This window comes from Salvelinus fontinalis, chromosome 3 (genome assembly GCF_029448725.1).
Source record: "Salvelinus fontinalis isolate EN_2023a chromosome 3, ASM2944872v1, whole genome shotgun sequence".
NCBI lineage: Eukaryota > Metazoa > Chordata > Actinopteri > Salmoniformes > Salmonidae > Salvelinus > Salvelinus fontinalis.
Window position 1 is genome coordinate 75,808,504 of NC_074667.1, and position 21,263 is coordinate 75,829,766.

A 21,263-nucleotide genomic window follows, 5' to 3' on the forward strand; every position below is an offset into this window, starting at 1 on the left:
CTTCAAAGTAGCTACCCTTTGTAGCCAACTTTGCACACTCTTGCCATCTCTCAACCAGCTTCATGAGGTAGTCACCTGGAATGCATTTCAATTAACAGGTGTGCCTTGTTAAAAGTTTATTTGTGGAAGGTGTTTGATCCAATCAGTTGTGTTGTGACAAGGTAGGGTGGGTATACAGAAGCTAGCCCTATTTGGTAAAAGACCAAGTCCATATTATGGCAAGAACAGCTCAAATAAGCAAAGAGAAACAACAGTCCATCATTACTTTAAGACATGAAGGTCAGTCATTCTGGAACATTTCAAGAACTTTGAAAATTTCTTCAAGTGCAGTTGCAAAAACCATCAAGCGCTATGATGAAACTGGCTCTCATGAGGACCGCCACAGGAATGGAAGACCCAGTTATCTCTGCTGCAGAGGATTTCATTAGAGTTACCTGCACCTCAGATTGCAGCCCAAATAAATGCTTCACCGAGTTCAAGTAACAGACACATCTCAACATCAACTGTTCAGAGGAGACTGCTTGAATCAGGCCTTCATGGTCGAATTCATGCAAAGAAAACACTACTAAAGGACACCAATAAGAAGAAGAGACTTGCTTGGTCCAAGAAACACGAGCAATGAAAATTATACCGGTAAAATTTAAGATTTTTGGTTCCCACCTCCATGTCTTTGTGAACGGATGATCCCTGCATGTGTGGTTCCCACCGTGAAGCATGGAGGAGGAGGTGTGTTGGTGTGGGGGTGCTTTGCTGTTGACACTGTCTGTGATTTATTTAAAATTCAAGGCACACTTAACTAGCATGGATACCACAGCATTCTGCAGCGATACGCCAGCCCATCTGGTTTGTGCTTAGTGGGACTATCATTTGTTTTTCAGCAGGACAATTGCCCAGCACACCTCCAGGCTGTGTAAGGGCTATTTGACCAAGAATCAGAGGGATAGAGTGCTGCATCAGATGACCTGGCCTCCACAATCATCATACCTCAACCCAATTGAGATGGTTTGGGATGAGTTGGACCGTAGAGTGATAGAAAAGCAGCCAACAAGTGCTCAGCATATGTGGGAACTCCTTCAAGACTGTTGAAAAAGCATTCAGAATGAAGATTGTTAAGAGAAATCCAAGAGTGTGCAAAGCTGCCATCAAGGCAAAGGGTGGCTACTTTGAAGAATCTAAAATATATTTCTGTTTTTTATTTTTAATACATTTGCAAAAATGTCTAAAAACCTGTTTTTGCTTTGTCATTATGGGGTATTGTGTGTAGATTGCTGAGTATTTTTATTTATTTAATCCATTTGAGTTTAAGGCTGTAATGTAACAAAATGTGGAAAGAGTCAAGGGGTCTGAAAACTTTCCGACGTCACTGTATATCCACGCCCCCCACTGCCGACCTGGCACTCCCCCCTGTTTGGGAACCACTGGTCTAGTTGACCGTGGGTCTCTCCTATATTGTTATGGAACAACGTTTTCAGACTTTTACGCGTAGATTAACCATGATGAACACTATTTGTAACCCCTCGTAGGATCCGTCCCCAGATGGTGAAGGAGAAGATCGAGGGCTGTCACGTGTGTACACTTGTGACCCCTGGGGAACCCCAGGTGTTGCTGGGTAAAGACAAGGCCTTCACGTACGACTTTGTGTTCGACATCGACTCGGCACAGAAACAGATCTATGCTGCTTGCGTCCACAAACTCATCGAGGGCTGCTTCGATGGATATAACGCTACTGTGTTCGCCTACGGACAGGTACAGTGAGAAACAGAGACAGACAAATACATGAATACACAACTACATCAAGGAGTGCCTGGAGGGCCACAATGTTTACCTCTGGATTGCCTATGGATACACTCCTAGATACATCAACTTAGTGTATGCATCCATACATGGACAGATTCTAATAATTATGTCTATTTCAAAGAAGGGTCTATTTCAGTGTTTCCCAAACTCAGTCCTGGGGACCCCAAAGGGTACATGTATTGTTTTTTGTCCGAGCATTACACAACTGATTCAAATAATCAACTCATCATCAAAGCTTTGATTATTTGAATCATCTGTGTAGTGCTCGGGCAACAAACCAATACATGTAGGACTGAGTTTGGGAAACACTGGTCTATTTGTAATCACTGTTATGTGGTTGTTTTTCTCTACTAAACTTATGGTACAGACACACAGAGAAATCTGACTTATCACAGTAGGAATCTGTTCCTTCTCTTGCAAGAACAAAATACATACAGTACCAGTCAAAAGTTTGGACACATCTACTCATTCAAGGGTTTTTCTTTAACTATTTTCTACATTGTAGAATAATAGTGAAGACATCAAAACTATGAAATAACACATATGGAATCATGTAGTAACCAAAAAAGTGTTAAACAAATCAAAATATATTTGTTATATTTGAGATTCTTCAAAGTAGCCACTGTTTGCCTTGATGACAGCTTGGCACAATCTTGTCTGTCTCTGTTTCCAGACGGGCTCAGGGAAGACGTACACCATGGGGACGGGGTTTGATGTGAATGTGCAGGAGGAGGAGCAGGGCATTATTCCACGGGCTGTTCACCATCTGTTCCTGGGCATCCAGGAGAGGAAGACACAGGCCCGGCAGCAGGGCACACACCCTCCTGAGTTTAAAGTCAGTGCACAGTTCCTGGAGGTAAGAACACGCACACACACACACACGCACACGCACACACACACACACACACGCACGCGCACGCGCACGCGCACGCGCACACGCACACGCACACGCACACGCACACGCACACGCACACACACACACACACACACACACACACACACACACCACACACACACACAATGTCATTGCCATGGTAACACTTGGGCCACCCATCCAGTCCCCTGTGAAAGGTGGCAGAGGGGATGAAAGCGGTCTGGAATAACATCTTGTCCTCCAGGGATGCGTTGTCATTGGTCAGTCTTGCCTTTGATTGATTAGCTGTGTGCATGTTTGTGTGTCTTTGTGTGTGTGAGGCAATGTTAACCTGAACCAGATGTGAGGGGCATGCACCGATCAGCCCTGGTGATGCTACAGGAAGTGACATTGTGATGACAGATTAACAGGAAACCCAGTGGATGATGGGTTCTGGTGCCTGATGGATTTTAGTCGTTAGCTGTGATATTACCCAGAATGAGAACCCCAACTCTCCCTCTCTTACACACACACACACACACACACACACACACACACACACACACACACACACACACACACACACACACACACACACACACACACACACACACACACACACACACACACACACACACACACACACACACACACACACACACACACACACACACACACGCGCACACACACACACACACACACACACAGAAGTGTGGGAGACATGAGCTGATATGTTTTAAAGACTTTAACTGGCTGTGTGGCAAGAGGTGCCTGGTACACACTGTGTTTCTCTGCTTAGTGTCTCTCACAGCCTTCTCTGTGTGTGTCTGAAGCATCATCGGGGCAATTGTCATATCATTGGTATGCCTGTTGAATGTATTGTATGAGGTGTTTTGCGATAATGTTATCATGTGTTGTGTGTGGGATAATGTTATCATGTGTTGTGTGTGGGGGGTGTAATGGTGTGTATTTGTCAGCCTGTCAGCTAGGCCTATATTCTGTTTTCTCTTTGGGGATCGGACTACAGTAATAGACAGCTAATGTAACCTGATTCACTTACAGATGGCTATCTCTGCTAAAATCCTCTCTATCTCCATCTCTTTTTCTCTGTCTATCCTTTTCTGTCACTCTCTCTCTCTCCCCCTGTCTCTCTCCCTCTCTCCATATCAATTTGCCTCTAGCTGTCTCTCCCTCTCTCTCTGTCTCTCTCTCTCTCATTAGTTCAGCTGTAGGTCATTGGATTATCAGTATGGATGATAAACAGACATTAATCAGGCTAGGGTTAAAGAGAGAGAGAGAGTGTGTGAGTGTGTGTGTGTGTGTGTGTGTGTGTGTGTGTGTGTGTGTGTGTGTGTGTGTGTGTGTGTGTGTGTGTGTGCTGAGCTGTCTCTTGACCTCTCCTGACCTTTAACCCTATTGCTTCCTGAAGGTCAGAGGTTATGTGCTATAGCCTGATCTTTGCCCTTTCATCACTCTCTGTCTATGTGTGTATTAATGTGTGTGTGTATTAATGTGTGTGTCTATTAATGTCTGCGTGAGTGTTCCTGAGGTTGGACGAACAGTTCAGGCTGCCAACCTGGGACCCCAATATGTTCCCTCCATCTTTCTCCCAGCTCATTTCTGTCTCTACTATTTTTTTTTTTAAATGTCTGCGTGTATGTGTGTGCTCCAGCTGTATAACGAGGAGATCCTAGATCTGTTTGACGGAGCCAGAGACCCAGACTGTAAGAACAGGAAGTCTAATATTAAGATCCACGAGGACGGCAGCGGCTCCATCTACACCAGCGGAGTCACCTCACGACTCGTCAACTCTGAGATAGAGGTGTGTGTGTATAGCGGGAACAATAAGTGTCTGTGTGGGTGTGTTTCAGTTTTGACGGGGTACTTGCGTGTGGTGTTTTCCAGCTGTTAGAATGTCTGAAGCTGGGAGCGCTGTCCCGCACCACGGCCAGTACACACATGAATGCATTCAGTTCCAGGTCTCACGCCATCTTCACCATCAACCTCTGTCAGATGAGAGTCTGCCAACAAACTGAGGTAGGGAGGGAGGGAGGGAGGGAGGGAGGGAGGGAGGGAGGGAAGGAAGGAAGGAGGGAGAGAAGGAGGGAGTAGGGAGGGAGGGATGGAGGGAAGGAGAGAGGAGGGAGGGAGGGAGAGAAGGAGGGAGAGACAGAAAGAGACAAAGTAGAGGTAGAAGAGGGTAAAAGCTGAAAGATGAAAGTCAGAACAGTTATACAGTAGTAATAAAACATGGTGATAACTGTTGTCACTGTATTCTCTCTATCTTCTCTATCTTCTCTGTCTGTCTGTCTGTCTGTCTGTCTGTCTGTCTGTCTGTCTGTCTGTCTGTCTGTCTGTCTGTCTGTCTGTCTGTCTGTCTGTCTGTCTGTCTGTCTGTCTGTCTGTCTGTCTGTCTCCAGGAGAATGGAGGAGTGAATGGAGGAGTGAATGGAGGAGTGAATGGAGGAGTGAATGGAGGAGTGAATGGAGGAGTGAACGCAGAGCTGAACGGAGTAGGAGGAGGAGATGGAGGGTCTATAGCCAAGCCTGAATACGAGACTTTGATGGCCAAGTTTCACTTTGTGGACTTGGCTGGATCAGAGAGACTGAAACGCACCGGAGCGACAGGAGAGAGGGCACGAGAAGGCATATCCATCAACTGTGGACTGGTGAGGAGTACACTACGTGATGATGATGTGTGTGTTTCCCCTGGTGCTGAGAAACTTGATCATGACGATGATGTGTGTGTGTGTGTGTGTGTGTGTGTGTGTGTGTGTGTGTGTGTGTGTGTGTGTGTGTGTGTGTGTGTGTGTGTGTGTGTGTGTGTGTGTGTGTGTGTGTTCTAGCTGGCCTTGGGGAATGTGATCAGTGCTCTGGGGGACCAGGCTAAGAAAGGAGGCCATGTTCCATACAGAGACTCTAAACTGACACGTCTTCTACAGGACTCACTGGGAGGAAACAGGTAACACACACACACACAGACACACACACACAGGCCTGTGCCTCACCAGTCTTTATAACGTCTGTAATGTTTTCCCTCTCCTCTCCAGTCGTACGGTGATGATAGCGTGTGTGAGTCCATCTGACCGGGACTTCATGGAGACCCTGAACACACTGAAGTATGCTAATAGAGCCAGGAACATCAAGAACAAGGTGATGGTGAACCAGGACAAGACCAGTCAGCAGATATCTGCTCTCAGGGCTGAGATCGCCAGGCTACAGATGGAACTGATGGAGTATAAAGGGGTGAGGAGAGAAGGAGGGAAGGAAGGCGGGATAGGAGGAGGGAGGGATCGGAATCAGAGACTAATGGAGCATGTGATTGGCTGAAAGGAAGTTGTCTCCCCTGTGATTGGCTGCAGTAAAGTAGTCTGATTTATGATTGGCTGAGGTGTTGGCGTCCAGTGAGTACAAAAATAAAATGGAAAATGGGATTTTTTTACCAACAAAATGCTTGAAGTGATATAAAAATCAATATCATGTTTGTTGATTGGAAGAAATGGCATTGTTCTGTATGTTCATTGGCTAAGATAATATCTTCCTGTATGTGTATTGCCTCCTCCTCAGGGTCAGCATGTGATGGGTGAGGACGGCTCAGAGGGCCTCAGTGATCTGTTCCAGGAAAACTCGATGTTACAGAGAGAGAACGACACGCAACGCATGAGAGTCAAAGCTATGCAGGAGACCATCGACCACCTCAACACACGCGTCACCACGCTCCTCGCCAACGACGTCAGCACGCTCCTCGCCAAGTCAGGTAAGACCAAGAGAGACAACGCACACACTGTCCAATGGTGGTTGAAGATGGTAGCTGTCTGAAAACTCAGATCCTTGCTTCCCCCGTCCTTCTTTACTTCATTTCTACACCTCCCTCTCAAAGCTCATTGGAGGAGAGGATCCTAGGTCCCTTCCCCCGTCCTTCTTTACTTCATTTCTACACCTCCCTCTCAAAGCTCATTGGAGGAGAGGATCCTAGGTCCCTTCCCCCGTCCTTCTTTACTTCATTTCTACACCTCCCTCTCAAAGCTCATTGGAGGAGAGGATCCTAGGTCCCTTCCCCCGTCCTTCTTTACTTCATTTCTACACCTCCCTCTCAAAGCTCATTGGAGGAGAGGATCCTAGGTCCCTTCCCCCATCCTTCTTTACTTCATTTCTACACCTCCCTCTCAAAGCTCATTGGAGGAGAGAATCCAAGGTCCCTTCCTCAGACCTTCTCCTCCGATGAGCTTTGAGAGGAAATGAGGTAACAAGGATTTGACAGCTAGTAACATTTTCTGACACGGACCATTGCATGTAGTTAAGAAGTGTTAACCGCTTATGTCTCTCTGTGAACTCAACCTTCTGACCTCTAGGTGAGGGCAACGAGGAGATTGGTGCTCTGATCCAGAACTACATCAGAGAGGTTGAGGAGCTCAGGTAAGAGTCTGTTCGGGGTTATAACTCCACTGGGACTAGAATGAACTTTACACGTCCTGGGTCTGACTCTATAGCCACAGTTTCTCTGGGACTGGACCGTAAGACATCATTATGGACGTCAAAGGGTAAAGCAATTCATTGAGTTTATGTTTTGCTGTTACTCTACTTCAGTTCATAGTTTTATTGTTGTTGTTCTACACTGAACAAAAAATATAAACTTAACATGCAACAATTTAAAATATTTTACTGAGTTATAGTTCAAGGAAATCAGTCAAGTGAAATAAATTAATTTGGTCCTAATCTATTGATTTCACATTACTGGGAATACAGACATGCATCTGTTGTTCACAAATATCTTAAAAAAAAGGTTGGATCAGAAAACCAGTCAGTATCTGGGGTGACCACCATTGGTCTCATGCAATGCAACACATCTCCTTCATATAGAGTTGATCAGGCTGTTGATTGTGGCCTGTGGAATGTTCTTCCACTCCTCTTCAATGGCTGCCCGAAGTTGCTGGATATTGGCGGGAACTGGAACACGCTGTCGTACGCATGGACCCAGAGCATCCCAAACATGCTCAATGGGTGACATGTCTGAGTAGGCAGGCCATGGAAGAACTGGGACATTTACAGCTTCCAGGAATTGTGTACAGATCCTTGCGACATGGGGCCGTGCATTATCATGCTGAAACATGAGGTGATGGAGGCGGTAACTGTAAAGTTTGACTAATGACATCTGTTTGTCTTTATCTCTCTCTTTCTCTCTCTCTTTATCTCTCTCGCTCTCTCTCTCTTTCTCTCTCTTTCTCCCCACCCTCCTCTTCCCCCTCTTTTCCCCTCCTCTCAGATCCAAGCTCCTGGAGAGCGAGGCGATGAACGAGTGTCTTCGTCGCAGTGTGACCCGTCTCTCTTCCCGCTCGCCGTTCCCTTCCTCCTCCCATAGCTCCACCCTCGGGCCACACCCTTTAGGCTCCTCTCCCCATTCCCTGTCAATGGAGGCGGAGATGACGGACGTAATTCGCCGAGCCAAGATGGACATTGAGAGCCTGAAGAAGAAGGAGAGGAGACAGAGGAGGATGAGGTGAGAGGACGAGAACAGGGGAGGGAGAGGAGAAGAGAGGAGACTGCTGTTGACAGCATTAGCGATAACAGGATTGGGCTCAATCCCATTTCGATTCAGCTAGTAAATGAGATTGGAATGGGGCCAGGATGGTAGTGTAGGGTAGTGATTAGTGCTGTTGCGGTGACCGCATTACCGCCACATCGGCGGTCAAGAGTCATGAAGGCAGTCAAATTCCACGTGACCTTTTAGTCACGGTAATTCGGCTTCTCCAAGCTCTGATGCTGCTGCTGGTCATTAGGAGTCTACCAATCTTGCTAACTGCCTGGTACTCAGCACTCTATTGTCCATCTAATCACTCTGACATAAATGCAAATGTAATGGGAAATCTAATCAAACACTTCATGAGAGCCCATGAGCTACTGTTGCGCAACATTTCTATAGGCTATGCAATTGTGTGAGAAAATAGAGTGATGGCCTCTACTAAAAATAGAAGGATCAGCTTTCTATAGGCTAAGCCTACTATATTTATTTCTCAACTTTCCTATTATTAAGCACATTGCTTATCTTTACAACAGGAGCATAGCCTACCTGGCCGGCATGAAAATAAACCACACGGGGAAAAGTGTCCTCCATTGGCTATTTAAGTGCATAGATGACATGTATTTTTCCTCTGCTGACCCTGTTTCGAGACAGGTGCATGATAACGATCCATTCTAAATCAAAACAAATTTCACACATAATATTATATGTATATGTAAAGACAAGATTAAATCAAGAATAGTCTGACCGGTGACAATATTAGCAGGTCACTTGTGAATGAAGCCCAGCTTAAGAAACAATGCCTTTTTTTGCAACTTTTTCTAATCATAGTCGCACACCTCATTTAGCCTCGTCCATAGGCCTATATGTTTCAATAAGGTTTGTATGACAACTAAAGTGGCCAAATAACTTCTTATGAAGCACATTAATCTGCTTTACAAGAGGTGTAAAGCCTAACTGGCATACATAAGCAGCGCGTGAGTTTCAAGTTTGGGGAAGAACATTTTCAGCATAAAAATGCACCTTTATAATAAAATCATTACATGCATAATAGCATTTGCAGTTACTTTTGATAATGGTGTTTTCCCGCTAATGGAGCATTCGGCCAAATAGTTTATCAACATTTTAAGCTAAATGTTCGGATCTGTTGAGTCAGCCACATTAAGTAAAAATGTTTTTTTGTGATGCTAGTGGTTATTAATTTGGGATCTATTGCATCCCACAACTGTCTCAGACTATGTTTGGAATATTTATTTCTCACACAGAATAGAATAAGTTGACTTTTGTACTTTGGGTGATAGTAGATTGACATAGGCTAGTGCTTTTGCTGTTCTTTAGGCTTACTCATATTGTTGGCTGACGAAAAGTAAATGTGGAACGTTCTTCCAATATCTTCAATATGCACCTCGGAATTGGATGAGGACGCGCGCAGTTGCGTCCCTGATGTGTCTGTCTTCACTTGTAGCCTGTGAGAAAGACCTGAGCCATGTGATGGAGTGTGCAACATTCAGGGAGAAAGACCTGAGCCATGTGATGGAGTGTGCAACATTCAGGGAGAAAGACCTGAGCCATGTGATGGAGTGTGCAACATTCAGGGAGAAAGACCTGAGCCATGTGATGGAGTGTGCAACATTCAGGGAGAAAGACCTGAGCCATGTGATGGAGTGTGCAACATTCAGGGAGAAAGACCTGAGCCATGTGATGGAGTGTGCAACATTCAGGGAGAAAGACCTGAGCCATGTGATGGAGTGTGCAACATTCAGGGAGAAAGACCTGAGCCATGTGATGGAGTGTGCAACATTCAGCGAGAAGCGCACAACGGCCACTGGCCGCATTAGGCATGGATTTTTTTTAGGGTGCGTTATGGCCACACAAAGGGAATGCCAGCGTGAAAATTCTAGGCATTATCAAGTGCTTGTCAAATTGTGAATGAGTGACTGATATATTGCCTACAGCCTGCGTAAAAAAACAAAGCAGAGCTCATGCCTTTCAAACTACTGTTTTCTAATCATCATTAGTCTCACCATGCAGCCTTACAATGTTTTAAAAATCAAAACATATAGCCCAACGTTTGTAGAACAACTAAAGTTACATTAACAACTATAAATGAAGCACATAGGAATACCTATTTGTTTGTTAACTGCTCAAAACACAATAGCACATGTGTTCACTCCCTCAAATCATTTGGAGAAAACATCCTCTCTATTTTATTCAGCTTTGTTCAATTGTATTCTTCATAATATAAAATAATGCCACGGAATTCTAACCAAATTTTGTCTGCTAAATTAACTATCGTAGCCCACAGCCGTTTTTCATAGCCAGATCAGGACCTAACATAAGGACAACTCAGAATATGCTCTTCAGTTCTTCTGAAATAGACTACATTTTCTTCATATCATGTTTCTTTAGACCTGTCTAAAATAAATAATGGATTTATTGTGAAGGTGTAGGCTTTATTACATGGATTTATTAGACTTTTTAAAATGTAGATGTTCCAAAGGTCTGCACCAGTGGCTTGTAGGCTGTGTGTGGAAACCAGGAGATGCTCAATGTGTTTATGTTAATTAACGGTCAATTACCGTGAGACCGACAGTTATTTGCTTGACAAACACTGGCTGACGAAATGTCATGACCGCCACAGCCCTAGTGGTGATGTTGGAACTGAGACAAGCAACTCTTACTCACTGACTACTGCCATGTAATGAGAGAGGTACTCACTGACTACTGCCATGTAATGAGAGGTACTCACTGACTACTGCCATTTAATAAGAGAGGTACTCACTGACTACTGGCATGTAATGAGAGGTACTCACTGACTACTGCCATTTAATGAGAGGTACTCACTGACTACTGTCATGTAATGAGAGAGGTACTCACTGACTACTGCCATTTAATGAGAGGTACTCACTGACTACTGTCATTTAATGAGAGGTACTCACTGACTACTGTCATGTAATGAGAGAGGTACTCACTGACTACTGTCATGTAATGAGAGAGGTACTCACTGACTACTGCCATGTAATGAGAGAGGTACTCACTGACTACTGTCATGTAATGAGAGAGGTACTCACTGACTACTGCCATTTAATGAGAGGTACTCACTCTGACTGCTGCCATGGCATGAGAGAGGTACTCACTGACTACTGCCATGTCATGAGAGAGATACTCACTCTGACTACTGCCATGTAATGAGAGCGGTACTCACTCTGACTACTTTCATGTAATGAGAGAGAGGAGCGGGGACAAAGTGACAGGTTAAAACAGGCTAATTAACTTGTAATCAGGGAGAGAGGGAGGGGAAGATGGAGAGAGGTCTCTGCTAATAACTGTGTTCTCCATATCCACTTGGCAACAGTCCCAAAACAAAATGGGTGATTATTGGTTGAGTCCCAAATCAAATCAGAGGCCCATACAGGTCTAATACATGGTCATCCATATTTGTAATAGATTCATATGGTGATGGGACAATTAACTAAAGCTGCTTATTGGGTCACAGCTGTTATGTGCGGTGCCTTCTGTGTGTGTCCCAGTCTGACGCCAGGTCATATATTCTACCTACAGCCCAGAGAAGGAGAAGGGGTTGAAGAAACAAGTGAAGCTTCCCTCTCATGAGAACGGACAGGACGGACAGAACGGACAGGACGGACAGATGGACTCTAAAGAGAACTACACAGAGGACGGGATGTCCCCTCTGCAGGAGGAGGAGAGTGGGTGTGACGAGGAGGAGGAGGAGGAGGAGGAGGAGAGGGATGAAGATGAGTTTGACAGTGATGAGAGTCTGGTGGACTCAGACTCTGACTCTGATGAGAAAGGTGAGTGAAAGATAACTATGACACTACCCAAAGAGTGGCAGAAATTTCCCCAATTCCAAATTAACACCTCTGCACTTGTGTACCGCAGTTTGGGGCAGGATTGAATAGGTTTCATCATTAACCTAATGAAAGTACCAAATTGTCCTATGTTTGGCTGTATGCTACAGTATTTCCTAGGTAGCAACTGAAATCCCCAACTGCCCCACTCTACTATAACATGTCTGTCTGATAGCCACAGTTTTCACCTTTCACCTCTTGACCCTTGACCTCTCTGTGCCCCCTGACCTCTAACCCCCTGCAGCTAACTTCCAGGCGGATCTGGCCGACCTGACGTGTGAGATTGAGATCAAGCAGAAGTTAATCGATGAGCTGGAGAACAGTCAGAAGAGACTGTTGCAGCTCAAACTACAGTATGAAGAGAAACTCGTCCTGCTGCAGAACAAAATACGAGACACACAGCTGGAGAGAGACAGAGTACTACACAACCTCAGTGAGTTATGGGTAATGTAGGCACGCAGTCACAGAGACACACAGCTGGAGAGAGACAGAGTACTACACAACCTCAGTGAGTTATGGGTAATGTAGGCAAACAGTCACAGAGACACACAGCTGGAGAGAGACAGAGTACAACACAACCTCAGTGAGTTATGGGTAATGTAGGCAAACAGTCACAGAGACACACAGCTGGAGAAGGACAGAGTACTAAGTTATCCCGAAATATTTCAAAATCTAAAAGCATTGTATTTGGGACAAAACATTCACTAAACCCTAAACCTCAACTAAATATTGTAATAAATAATGTGGAAATTGAGATGACTAAAGTTGCAAGTTGAGGTGACCAAACTGCTTGGAATAACCCTAGATTGAAAACTGTCATGGCCAAAACATATTGATACAACAGTAGCTAAGATGGGGAGACGTCTGTCCATAATAAAGAGCTGCTCTGTCTTCTTAACAACACTGTCAACAAGGCATGTCTTACAGGCCCTAGTTTTGTCACACCTAGACTACTGTTCAGTTGTGTGGTCAAGTGCCACAAAAAAAGGACTTTGGAAAATTACAATTGGTTCAGAACAGGGCAGCATGGCTGGCCCTTGGATGTACACAGAGAGCAAATATTAATAATATGCATGTCACTTTCTCCTGGCTCAAAGTGGAGAAGAGATTGACTGTATCGCTACTTGTATTTGTGAGAAGTATTGACAAGTTGAAAGCACTGATCTGTCTGTCTAAACTACTGGCACACAGCTCAGACACCCATGAATACCACACAAGACATGCCAACATAGGTCTCTTCACAGTCCCCAAGTCCAGAACAGACTATGGGAGGTGCACAGTACTACATAGAGCCATAACTACATGGAACTCTATTCCACATCAGGTAACTAATACAAGCAGTAGATTTAAAAACAGATAGAACAGCGGTGACTGTAAAGTAACACAAACATAGGCACAGACAGACACACACACACACACACAATAACATATGCACTATACACACATACACATGGATTTAGTACTGTAGATGTGTGGTAGTGGTGGAGTAGGGGCCTGAGGGCACACAGTGTGTTGTGAAATCTGTGAATGTATTGTAATGTTTTTAAAATTGTATAAACTTGGCAGCAGCTAATAGGGATCCATAATAAATTCAAATACCTCAGTGAGTTATGGGTAATGTAGGCATACAGTCACAGATACACACAGCTGGAGAGAGACAGAATACTACACAACCTCAGTGAGTTATGGGTAATGTAGGCATACAGTCACAGAGACACACAGCTGGAGAGAGACAGAATACTACACAACCTCAGTGAGTTATGGGTAATGTAGGCATGAAGTCACAGAGACACACAGCTGTAGAGAGACAGAGTACTACACAACCTCGGTGGGTTATGGGTAATGTAGGCATACAGTCACAGAGACACACAGCTGGAGAGAGACAGAGTACTACACAACCTCAGTGGGTTATGGGTAATGTAGGCATGAAGTCACAGAGACACACAGCTGTAGAGAGACAGAGTACTACACAACCTCGGTGGGTTATGGGTAATGTAGGCATACAGTCACAGAGACACACAGCTGGAGAGAGACAGAGTACTACACAGCCTCAGTGGGTTATGGGTAATGTAGGCATACAGAGTGTACTGTACATACTGCCCAACATCAGTGAGTGATTGTTGTAGGGGAAGACACAGCTGTAGCACAACATAGATACAGGTAAATGCCAAAATAAAGGAAACACCACCATTTGTATTTATTATGGATCCCCGTTCGCTAGCAGCTACTGTTCCTGTGGTCCAGCTAAATGAAGGCAGTTATACCATTTAAAAAAACATTACAGTACATTCATTACATAATTCACAACACACTAAATGTGTGCCCTCAGGCCCCTACTCCACTAACACATATCTACAACACTAAATCCATGTGTACGTGTGTGTATAGTGTGTGTGTTATCATGTGTACGTGTGTGTATAGTGTGTATGTCATCATGTGTATGTATGCATGTGTCTGTGCCTATGTTTGTGTTGTTTCACAGTCCCCGCTGTTCCATAAGGTGTAGTTTTATTTGTTTTTAAATCAAATTTTTACTGCTTGCATGAGTTACTTGATGTGGAATAGAGTTCCATGTAGTCATGGCTCTATGTAGAACTGTGCACCTCCCATAGTCTGTTCTGCTCTGGTGGCATGTCTTGTGGGGTATACATGGTTGTCTTAGCTGTGTGCCAGTAGTTTAGACAGACAGCTCGGTGCTTTCAACATGTCAATATCTCTCATAAATACAAGTAGTGATGAGGTCTATCTCGCCTCTACTTTGAGAGAGAGTGACATGCATATTATTAATGTTTGCTCTCTGTGTACATCCAAGGACTAGCCGTGCTGCCCTGTTCTGACACAATTGCATTTTTCCTAAGTTCCTCTTTGTTGCACCTGACCTGAACAGTAGTCCAGGCCTGTAGGACCTGCCCTGTTGACAGTGCTGTTAAGAAGGTAGAGCAGCGCTTTATTAGTAACATAGTGTCTTAATAGGGCACTGGGCCACCACGAGCCAGAACATCTTCAGTGCACCTTGGCATAGATTCTACAAGTGTCTGGAACTCCATTGGAGGGATGAGACACCATTCTTCCACTAGGAATTTCATCATTTGGTGTTTTGTTGATGGTGGTGGAAAACGCTGTCTCAGGCGCCGCTCCAGAATCTTCCATTAGTGTTCAATTGGGTTAAGATCTGGTGACTAACACACACACACACACACACACACACACACACACACACCCTGTGCTCCTTTGAGACCCGTCTTTCAAAGTCACTAAGATCTCTTCTAGCCAAGGTAGCCAAAATAATGTGCATTTTTATACATGACCCTAAGATGTTAATGTGGAATCACCTGCTTTCAATATACTTTGTATCCCTCATTTACTGAAGTGTTTCCTGATATTTGCGGTAACCTGTACGTACTGTAGTCAATTTCAGCTCTACCTCTTTTAATAAGCATCACTCTCTCCTCTCCTTTCTAGTGTCCATGGAGAACTACACGGAGGAGAAGGCTAGCAGGATCAAGTCAGATTATGAGAAGAGGCTAAAGGAGATGAACAGAGACTTGATGAAGCTACAGGCGGCTCAGAAGGAACACGCTAGGCTACTGAAGAACCAGGGACGCTATGAACGAGAGCTGAAGAAACTACAGCAGGAGGTCAACGATATGAAGAAAGCCAAGGTGAGGAGGAGGAGGGCAGAGCAGAGGAGAGGAGGGAAGAGGGGAGAGAAGGAGGAGGAGGAGGAGAAGGGGGTAGGAGGCAGAGAATTGTGTCAAATATATACAGTACCAGTCCAAAGTCTGGACACACCTACTCATTCAAGGGTTTTTCTTTATTTTTTACTATTTTCTACATTGTAGAATAATAGTGAAGACATCAAAACTATGAAATCACACATATGGAATCATGTAGTAACCAAAAAAGTGTTAAACATATCAAAATATATTTTATATTTGAGATTCTTCAAAGTAGCCACCCTTTGCCTTGATGACAGCTTTACACACTCTTGGCATTCTATCTGCAATGTTTATAGCCCTATGTCAGGGTATTCCCCCCACAGTCATCGATGGCCTATGCTCCCTGAGAAGTATGTAAGCACGTTTGAGGGTTCTCTTCAGCTAAGTGCAGTTCTTCATCCGGTCCCCAGGTGGCGTTGATGAAGCAGATGAAGGAGGAGCAGCTGAGGAGGAGGATGGTGGAAGCCAAGAGGAACAGAGAGATCGCTCAGCTCAAGAAGGAGCAGCGACGACAGGAGGTACGTGTGTGTGTTTGTGCGTGTGTCAGGGTGTGTTTGTGTGTGTGTGTGTGTGTCAGGGTGTGTTTTTGTGTGTGTGTGTGTCAGGGTGTGTTTGTGTGTGTGTGTGTGTGTGTGTGTCAGGGTGTGTGTGTGTGTGTGTGTGTCAGGGTGTGTTTGTGTGTGTGTGTGTGTCTCAGGGTGTGTTTGTGTGTGTGTGTGTGTGTGTCAGGGTGTGTTTGTGTGTGTGTGTCAGGGTGTGTTTGTGTGTGTGTCAGGGTGTGTTTGTGTGTGTGTCAGGGTGTGTTTGTGTGTGTGTTTGTGTGTGTGTGTCAGGGTGTGTGTCTGTGTTTGTGTGTCAGTGTGTGTGTGTGTGTGTGTGACAGGGTGTGTTTGTGTGTGTGTTTATGTGTGTGTGTGTCAGGGTGTGTGTGTGTGTGTCAGGGTGTGTGTGTGTGTGTGTCAGGGTGTGTGTGTGTGTCAGGGTGTGTGTGTGAGGTGACATAGAAGTGTATGCCTGGAGATACGTAATACACTTATGATGCTCTTGTACTCAACCAGAGACTTTTTTTATTTCTCGGTTAATAAAGGGGGAGGGAAAGGGGAAGGGGGATACCTTTTACCTCCCTTCCTCGGCCAGTTCAACAAGTTATTAGTAAAGGGAAAGGGGGGTACCTTTTACCTCCCTTCCTCGGCCAGTTCAACAAGTTATTAGTAAAGGGAAAGGGGGGTACCTTATACCTCCCTTCCGCGGCCAGTTCAACAAGTTATTAGTAAAGGGAAAGGGGGGTACCTTATACCTCCCTTCCCCGGCCAGCTCAACAAATCATTAGTAAAGGGAAAGGGGGGTACCTTTTACCTCCCTTCCCCGGCCAGCTCAACAAATCATTAGTAAAGGGAAAGGGAGATACCTTTTACCTCCCTTCCTCGGCCAGCTCAACAAATCATTAGTAAAGGGAAAGGGAGATACCTTTTACCTCCCTTCCCCGGCCAGTTCAACAAGTCATTAGTAAAGGGAAAGGGGGATACCTTTAACCTCCCTTCCTCGGCCAGTTCAACAAGTCATTAGTAAAGGGAAAGGGGGATACTTTTTACCTCCCTTCCCCGGCCAGTTCAACAAATCATTAGTAAAGGGAAAGGGGGATACCTTTTACCTCCCTTCCCCGGCCAGTTCAACAAGTCATTAGTAAAGGGAAAGGGGGATACCTTTTACCTCCCTTCCTCAGCCAGTTCAACAAGTCATTAGTAAAGGGAAAGGGGGATACCTTTTACCTCCCTTCCTCGGCCAGTTCAACAAGTCATTAGTAAAGGGAAAGGGGGGTACCCTTTACCTCCCTTCCTCGGCCAGTTCAACAAGTCATTAGTAAAGGGAAAGGGGGATACCTTTTACCTCCCTTCCTCGGCCAGTTCAACAAGTTATTAGTAAAGGGAAAGGGGGATACCTTTTACCTCCCTTCCTCGGCCAGTTCAACAAGTCATTAGTAAAGGGAAAGGGGGGTACCCTTTACCTCCCTTCCCCAGCCAGTTCAACAAGTCATTAGTAAAGGGAAAGGGGGATACCTTTTACCTCCCTTCCTCGGCCAGTTCAACAAATCATTAGTAAAGGGAAAGGGAGATACCTAGTCAGTTGTACAACTGAATGCCTCCAACTGAAATGTGTCTTCTGCGTTTAACCCAACCCCTCTATATGTATTTAACATCTATGAGTCATGCATTCCAGATGTATTGTGTGACATCTCTCCACCTCCCTCCCTCAGTACCAGATTAGGTCGTTGGAGAGTCAGAAGTGTCAGCAGGAGCTTGTCTTACGTAGAAAGAGTCAGGAAGTGACAGCGTTACGACGGCTGGCTAAACCCCTGTCTGGACGCATGGCTCGACGGTTACAGCCCCTAGACTCTGGAGCAGAACTGTCTCCCAGCACCACCTCCTCTGAACCAGAGTCCAACAGGTAGGCAGTACTGCTACTGTAACCAAGTTGAACTGGTTAACCTTACTGCTGAGCTTGAAATTCTACCACCTGCACCATCGAATCGCTAGCTTTTTCCCCCCACTAGGTAACTTGTCAAGAGCTTAATCCCGTGTGTTTGTGAGACAGAAGACCCAAGATCTAGTCTGAATGTGATCTGCTGATGGATGAGCATGTGATGTTAAGCCTCTGTTACACTACATAGTGTGTCTGCTCAACCAGGTCTGGATGAACAACACGTTCATCTGGCTCATAGCTTGTGTCCTGTTGTTTATATGTTGGTTTAGGACCACTCCAACCAATGTGTCCAACATAGTGAGACAGTGGAACACCAAGATGAACGGCTACCTGGGACAGAGCGAAGTGGTGACCACCAACGGGACACGGGTTGTTGGGTGAGTCACGGCGAGGAGTGTGTGTGTGTGTGTGTGTGTGTGTGTGTGTGTGTGTGTGTGTGTGTGTGTGTGTGTGTGTGTGTGTGTGTGTGCGTGCGTCGTGCATGCGTGCGTGTCTCAGTGGAGGCTGCTAAGGGGAGGACGGCTCATAATAATGGCCGGAACAGAGCAAATGGAATGTCATCAAAAGACCTGGAAACCACGTGTTTGATGTATTTGATACCATTCCACTGATTCCTCTCCAGTCATTACCACAAGCTTGTCCTCCCCAATTAAGGTGCCACCAACCTCCTGTGGTGTGCATGCCTATGTGCCTGCATGTGAACTGCATAAAGCACGAAACACACCGAGAATCTGAGAGCTGCTTAAATCATGGAACACACCGAGAATCTGAGAGCTGCTTAAAGCATGAAACACACAGAGAATCTGAGAGCTGCTTAAAGCATGAAACACACAGAGAATCTGAGAGCTGCTTAAAGCATGAGACTGCCGATAAGTATATGGGAAGCAGTGGGAAGCCGTTCCTTCTCTTGCTAGAACAAAAGACGTACCTACTGCGTATCGGCGAAACTGCCGTTTCTATTTGTAGAATCGCAACGCTTGGCAACTTGACTTTGAGCCATTCAGAGAGCACAAACCTCAGTGTGGGGGAGCCGGCAGGAGTTTCAAGAAAAAGTCATTTTCATTAGGATTGTTCCAACTAAAACAATTTAAAAAAACGAACTAAAACAATAAAGCTGCATAATACATACATTTTTTTCTAGAGGAAGTCTTTACTTATTTTATGTCTAGCTAAGGAGTTGAAGAAGGATTTTTTTGGTTAGATTTGATAATGTGCACGTATTAGTTAGCTAGCTAGCTAGCTACTGTTAGCTTGCTAACTGAGAAAGGCAGTCACACACACTTCATATGCAACGACGGGGTGGTAAGTGCAGCACAATGCACACAATACTAAATGCTTTACCAAGCTAGCTATCTGGCCACTGTAGCTAGTAGCATTATAATTAAATCACAATGGATTAGTTTCCATGCAGAAGCTGCCTGTAGCTGGCTGCCGAGAGTCTTTAATAAAGCTTTTTGTGTAACTTACCCAAGATAGACCACAACCTGTTGTTTCCAATGGGAGCAGATTTATCATAGTGGGCAGAACAAACAAGGAGGTGGGCAGAGCCAGGCACGAGGCAGCGAGATTCTATTGGTTTGTTGGAGCATGTATTTGCATATTTTGACTAGGGAACGCCTGCTCTGTGAAGTGCGTCTTGAATTTACCTAGCTAGTACAACAGCTAGCTAGCGAATTATGCTAACAAGTTAGCTAACATTAGCCAGCTAGCTAATCTTGTATCTACGGGCTTTATGCGATTATGGAGAGTGAATTAAATAGTGTTAGTAAAACGTTTACTGTTGACAGGAGAACAAGAGGAGACAATAGGACGAGGTGGATAATTTTATAATAAGGCCGTTTAATTACATGTAAAGATATCTTAGTAAAATCTTGCAGCAAGGCTCTTTCAGTCTGACTCCTAGTGAATCGTCCGGGAAAGAGGCAGTTTCCAGAAATGTTCAGTACTATATAGACAACAAGCAAAGTAGGTAGATCTGCGAGTCCGGCCTTCCGGTTGGTCGATCTGGGTCTTGGGTAGTCCTGATCAGGCCTGGTGTCCACGTTCCATTGGTTCCTGAGAGTTCTTTGTCCTGAGGTCCAACCATGGGTTGGGTGTGTCTGTGGTTATTATGGGGGAGGGGAATTATGTGTGTCTATAGTTGGTGTCTTAAGTCCAGCATATGTCCAAGAGAAAGAGGGGGTGTGTATGTTGTGTCAACTTATAGGTAATGTTGAGAAGTTGTTAAAACAAGTTACCAATATCTAATACAATTTCTTACAAATCCCCCTCTTCACGTCTCACAAGAGACGTGACATAAAAGTATATAAAAGACAAAACTAAAGGATAAAATTTGTCAGAAGACAAATTTTTAATTCCCTCTCTTCACGTCTCACAAGAGACGTGACATAAAAGTATGGAAAGACAAAGCTAAGGGATAAAATTTGTCAGAAGACAAATTTTTGATTCCCTCTCTTCACGTCTCACAAGAGACGTGACATAAAAGTATAAAAAGACAAAGCTAAGGGATAAAATTTGTCAGAAGACAAATTTTTGATTCCCTCTCTTCACGTCTCACAAGAGACGTGACATAAAAGTATCTTAGTCCTCAAATAGATAGACAGGTCCAGCTTCCCCATCCTCAAGCAATGGGAACATTTGGGCCCTTTCCTGATTAGGGTCTATGGCTGCAGTTATTACAAGAATGGCCGCAAAAACAGAAATTGATACTAGGATAGAGGAAACCAGCGTCTTATATTTACCAAAGGCATCCATCCATGAGTCCCACATAGTAGTGTCCACTCCAGAATGCTGTTTCATCTTACCATTAAGGGTACGAAGTCCCTCCAATGCTACAGTCAGACTCCTATCCGTAGCTGTGTTATTGGGAATGAAGGTACAACACTGTGCACCAAACATTGCACAGACCCCCCCCCCGTTCAGCCAATAACATATCAACCGCGATTCTATTTTGAAATGCCATCAAGGACGTAGCTGCCAATTGTCCATGGACCGCCTCGAAGCCTTGTTGAGTCCAATTGCCCAGT

General features: G+C 44.8%; 1 protein-coding gene across 6 annotated transcripts in view; it reads left to right on the top strand.

Annotated features, from left to right (window-relative positions):
• LOC129851476 (kinesin-like protein KIF21B) overlaps positions 1 to 21,263 on the top strand; it is a 125,656-nt gene that overhangs the window by 55,213 nt on the left and 49,180 nt on the right. For all 6 annotated transcript variants that reach the window (XM_055918046.1, XM_055918049.1, XM_055918047.1 and 3 more), the window contains exons 2-17: positions 1,524 to 1,746; positions 2,471 to 2,653; positions 4,323 to 4,472; positions 4,556 to 4,687; positions 5,071 to 5,319; positions 5,497 to 5,612; positions 5,701 to 5,896; positions 6,218 to 6,407; positions 7,003 to 7,066; positions 7,914 to 8,147; positions 11,730 to 11,980; positions 12,282 to 12,470; positions 15,500 to 15,699; positions 16,167 to 16,274; positions 18,011 to 18,201; positions 18,507 to 18,614. In XM_055918046.1, the coding sequence (XP_055774021.1) occupies positions 1,524 to 1,746; positions 2,471 to 2,653; positions 4,323 to 4,472; positions 4,556 to 4,687; positions 5,071 to 5,319; positions 5,497 to 5,612; positions 5,701 to 5,896; positions 6,218 to 6,407; positions 7,003 to 7,066; positions 7,914 to 8,147; positions 11,730 to 11,980; positions 12,282 to 12,470; positions 15,500 to 15,699; positions 16,167 to 16,274; positions 18,011 to 18,201; positions 18,507 to 18,614 (2,784 nt within the window). The remainder of the gene's footprint in view (positions 1 to 1,523; positions 1,747 to 2,470; positions 2,654 to 4,322; positions 4,473 to 4,555; positions 4,688 to 5,070; positions 5,320 to 5,496; positions 5,613 to 5,700; positions 5,897 to 6,217; positions 6,408 to 7,002; positions 7,067 to 7,913; positions 8,148 to 11,729; positions 11,981 to 12,281; positions 12,471 to 15,499; positions 15,700 to 16,166; positions 16,275 to 18,010; positions 18,202 to 18,506; positions 18,615 to 21,263) is intronic.